Source organism: Haliaeetus leucocephalus, unplaced genomic scaffold, assembly GCF_000737465.1.
Source record: "Haliaeetus leucocephalus isolate CR32 unplaced genomic scaffold, Haliaeetus_leucocephalus-4.0 Scaffold556, whole genome shotgun sequence".
Taxonomy (NCBI): domain Eukaryota; kingdom Metazoa; phylum Chordata; class Aves; order Accipitriformes; family Accipitridae; genus Haliaeetus; species Haliaeetus leucocephalus.
In genome coordinates, this window is record NW_010972992.1 from 2,713,232 (window position 1) to 2,717,627 (window position 4,396).

The 4,396-nt window shown below is 55.7% G+C and overlaps 1 protein-coding gene across 1 annotated transcript in view; it reads right to left on the reverse strand.

The window, feature by feature from the left end:
• Positions 1 to 293: 293 nt before the first annotated feature.
• The window catches only part of KAZN (kazrin, periplakin interacting protein), an 11,225-nt gene continuing 7,122 nt past the window's right edge, over positions 294 to 4,396 (reverse strand). Inside the window, exons 2-7 of the mRNA XM_010577288.1 lie at positions 2,913 to 3,049; positions 2,320 to 2,490; positions 1,735 to 1,924; positions 1,412 to 1,542; positions 1,065 to 1,115; positions 294 to 470 (exon numbers count right to left, since the gene is read on the reverse strand). Of these exons, the coding sequence (XP_010575590.1) occupies positions 303 to 470; positions 1,065 to 1,115; positions 1,412 to 1,542; positions 1,735 to 1,924; positions 2,320 to 2,490; positions 2,913 to 3,049 (848 nt within the window). The 3' untranslated portion in view covers positions 294 to 302. The remainder of the gene's footprint in view (positions 471 to 1,064; positions 1,116 to 1,411; positions 1,543 to 1,734; positions 1,925 to 2,319; positions 2,491 to 2,912; positions 3,050 to 4,396) is intronic.

Here is a 4,396-nt window from a genome sequence, read left to right on the forward strand (position 1 = left end):
AGCAGTCCTTCAAGTTTCAAGTTTCGTCAAAAGAAGAAGGAAAAAACAACCAAAAAAACCCACCCAACCAACAAAAAAACCCAACCCAAACGGACAAACTGAAGAGACAACAAAGGAGTCACCGGTATGGAAAAAAACCCCAAACTAACACAAAAAAAGGGAAAAAACTGAAGTTACGACACAGCTGCATCGCTCCCAAGACAACAGGTAACACGTCCACAGGCGGGGTTGGGCTGGGGGTATGTACATCGGCGACGGCGAGGCCGGGGAGAGGTTCCCGGTGCTCACCCGGCGCGGGGGGGTCACCAGTCCGCATCCTCCTCGATGTAGTAGTCAGGGGCCGTACCGTCGAAGAGGCCAGGGTCGAGGGACTTGCGCTGCTTCCCCCGGGCGAACACCCTGGAGATGGAGCCAAAGCCCATCTTCTCTTTCTTCTTTTTCCGTTTTTGGTCTTCCAGGTCCTCTAGAGACTGCAGGGGTGGGGAGAGAGGACACGGGTTTGGCCACCGAGCGTTTAATTTCCCCCCCCCCCCCCCCACCAAATGCCTTGCATCAGGGATGACAGACCACAGGGTCCAGGTCAAAAGCAGTGTTAAGGTCCTGGACCAAAAAAAAAAAAATAAAAAAAAATTCCTGAAATACGCGTGGTGGAATTGGCAGTGAAATTGGGCCCCCTCCCCACATTTCTGCGATCTTGGCTTCTTAATTCAACTGGTTCAGGAGTTCAGCTCCAGGAACCTATGGTCAGAGGCAAGGGTCTGTCCATGGCTTGCAAAAATACCCCAATGTTTCAGGGTCAAATACAGAAGAATAACCTGATGTAGGCTGTGCCTTACAGAAATCGAGATTGTGACGGGCCCTGAGCACAGCAACGGCCTACGGCAGTACCTGGATTTTGGGGCAAATCACAGAAATCTGACACATGCCAGACTTACAGTTCAGGACAACTTCTGTTCTTTTTCTTAAAAACCCAAATAGGTGCCTCTGAGCCCCCCCACCCCGAGTACTGGCTAGCACGGGACTGGGTCTCATGAGCAGGATTTAAAGAGGGCTTTGTGCCCTACCTGTACAATTGGGTTGTGCAAGTTCTTCTGTACCGGTCCAGGACTGTCCCCCTGTGGCAGAAGGAGACAGATCCCATTGAATCAACCCCAACACAGCCAGGGACCCCCCACCCCCACAACAAAAACCAGCTTGTTCCGGCAGCCAAATTGCTGTGGGGCTGGGATAAACCCCCAGGAAAGCAACTCTCTAGGGTCAGCAAACCTCCGACCCGTACCCCACCCCAAAACCAACAGCATTTTGGGAAGCAGAGGACCCGCAGCATCCCCAGAGCCCGTCTCCCCAGCAAGACCCACGCAGCAGGGAAGCAAGCCCCCATGTAGCACCCCCACATCACGTAGTGCCTTACGTTGCAGAGCGAGTGCGTTCGATGCCGGGGCGAGTTGATGTCGCTCGGCGTGGACGACCGGTCGCCCTCGGCCGCGGAAGCGTCGGAGATGATGGATGGCTGCCGGGAATGACAGGGACTCACTCTGACCGCTGGAAGGCAAGGGGGGGCAATCAGGGAGTTAACATCATGCTGGCAAATCTGACCCCAGGCAAAGCCTCCGATATACTTCCAAAAAACCTCTTTTGGGGGTGTTTGGCCTGTTTTTTCACTTCTATCGGGGAATAAGGCAGCTCCCCAAAATAGGTTTGGCCCCGCGCCCTGACCCGCCCAGGGGGGCTCACCTTGCCGGTCCGCCGAGTGCTGGGGGTGCGAGTGGTAGAGGGTCTGCTGGCTCTGCCGGATGGCGGCCGTCAGCGGGAGGTCGGCCTGCATCACCCACTCCTGGTTGCCGTTCAGCACCGTCTCGCCCGGCATGGCCAAGGAGTGACGCTTGGGGACGTCCTTGGTCAGGGTGGCGAGGGACTGCTTGGCCTGGGGAAGGACACCGAGGTGGTGGTGGTGGTGGTGGTTGTTGGTGGTGGGGGGAACCATATGAACATCTCCTGGAGCAGCAGAACCAGCAGCAACACACTGCAGCAAACCCACCCTCCTCTTTGCAAGTAAATGCTCCCTGCACCAAGGATAATCCAGCTCCTTTCTAGCTATGGATTTTTTTTTTTTCTGCCAGCAGCGCAATAACGCACCAACAGCAGCAAACGCACGCATGCCGCCACGGTGGCAAACGCTTAAATGCAATATTGCGATAAATATTTCACTTCAGCAAAACTCACTGGGGTGTTTCAAGCACTCAAGCTGCTGAGCCAAGCGCCCGCAGCAGCGGTGCAGGGCTGACCCTCGAGTCGTGCCCACTGCGTTATCGAGCTCACCATGGCCAGCTCAGCCTCCAGCTCCTTCATGCGGTTGTCTTTCAGGTCGAGCTGGGAGCGGAGGGCGCTGGCGTGGTCCGTCGCCTCCTTGGCTTGCCGCCGCAGCTCCCACTTCTCCCGCTCCAGAAGGTCCTTCTCTTTTGCCAGGGCTTTCACTGCATCCTCGCTCTCCTGGCGGGGAAGGCGAGGTGCCCATCAGGAAGGGGAAACCCATGCGCTACTACAAACCCCTCTCCCATCCTCTGCCACAACCCCCTCGGGGCCACCCAACTGGTGACACCCAAAGGTACCGCAAAAGAGCCCTGTGCCAGCAGGGATGGCAGGAGCAGGGAGCTGCGGGATGTGGCCAGTCCCCTGAAAAGGGATGCCTGCCGTGCACCTGGCAAAAATTACATCGAATTTCCCAGGTCTGGCTTGGTGGCCCAATTTTCTCCGGTTCTATTTATCCTTAGCCTGCTGCGAGTCTGCCTGCTCGCAAAAGGCCGGCTGGAGCTTTGGTGAGTTTTTGCCCGATGGCAAACCGGGTTTTGCGGTCATGCTGCCGCCAGCCCCCCCGTGCCCCGAGACCATGGTGCTGGGCTCCCGCAACTCACTTTCCTGTGCTGCTCGTAGTTCCTGATGAAGTCGCGGAGCTGCTCCTCGCGGCTCTCCAGTGTGGCGTACAGCTGCTGCATCTGGCTCACCAGGTCCGTCTTCTCTGCCTTCAAGCGTTTGCGGTCGGCTTTCATGGCTGCAGGAGAGACAACGGCTTGAGCGTGGGGGGCACGGCAGCCCCCTTGCCTCCATCTCTTTTATTTTTCAAGGAAAAAGTACCAAAATTATGACCCCAAGGGCTGGGCTGGGAGCAGACACCTAATTCATCCCTATTGCTGCACCCCCTGCTTGCGCCCAGCAGCCCCCCAAAACGCCCATCACATTGCCACTGTGGCTCCTAATCATCACCCACCCTCCAAGAGGCAGCTTGGCCCCTGGAAAAGGAGATTTGGGAGCAAAACCGCTGCCGCAGCCTCAGGGCCCAGCACAGGAAAACCTGCTGCTCCCTTTCCAGGATAAATAAACCACAACCAGTTTATTTTTAGCAGTGAGGCGGATTCCTGCAGCGCTCCCACGAGCCCAGGGCATGGCTCCCCGCATGTCCCCTTCCAGCTCAACGATGCTGCGAGGGGACAGAGCGGGAGGTTGGGGGAGCGGGGACACCACGGGATGCGATGGGGGCATTTCGTCAGTCCCGAGATGAAACCAAGACCCACACGCCAGCGAGAGAGATGGTCGCTGACCACCAACACAGGGACAGCTTTTGGTGGAAGTGTGGTAAAACCAGGGAGAATTACAGAAATACCATATAGGACAAGGGACTTGAGCAATTTCTGCACATTAAGTGCTTTGCTCAGCCTTGAACCCGGTCCTTGGCAGCGCTGCAGAAACGCCCTGTGGCTCCCTGCTCCAGATACACCCCACCCACCGAAATAATACCCAGTTTAGGAATCGGAATACAAATATTGCTTCTCATTATAGGAAAGACTTTGCATGCTTTTCCACCCTGAAGAAGTGCTGCTCTTAAGGGAGTGGGATGGTACAAAACACCCTCTGTCCCTCCAACGCTCCCTGCACTCACTGTGTTGCAAGGAGAGGAGCCTTGCAAGTCATCCCTCTAAATTAAAAAAAAAAATCCTAAACTCCCAAAAACCCACCAGAAAAAACAACCCCAAAGCCACCAAGAGCTGTCTGTATTACAAAAGCCGCTAGAAGATGATAGCACCATCACGAGTGGGACCCACCTCCACGCACACGTCCAACCTGTCACTTCTTTTGGGGGCTTAAACTGCACCACGACGTGCCTCTGAGATCCTCCTGATGAGGCACGTGTGGGATAAAGACTGGACTGAGGAATACCAAAAAATCATTACTGTGGCACTCTTAAAAGGAAATAATAGTGCAATTAGCACCTTTGGTACCCTTGGCTTCATGTCTCTGCCTTCTCCCAGCACAGGAAAGCTCATGCTGGGGAGCTCCGCTCCCACCTTCCTACAGCTGGGGACCCTTGCTCCCCCCCCCCCCCCCCCCCTTTTTCTTTCCA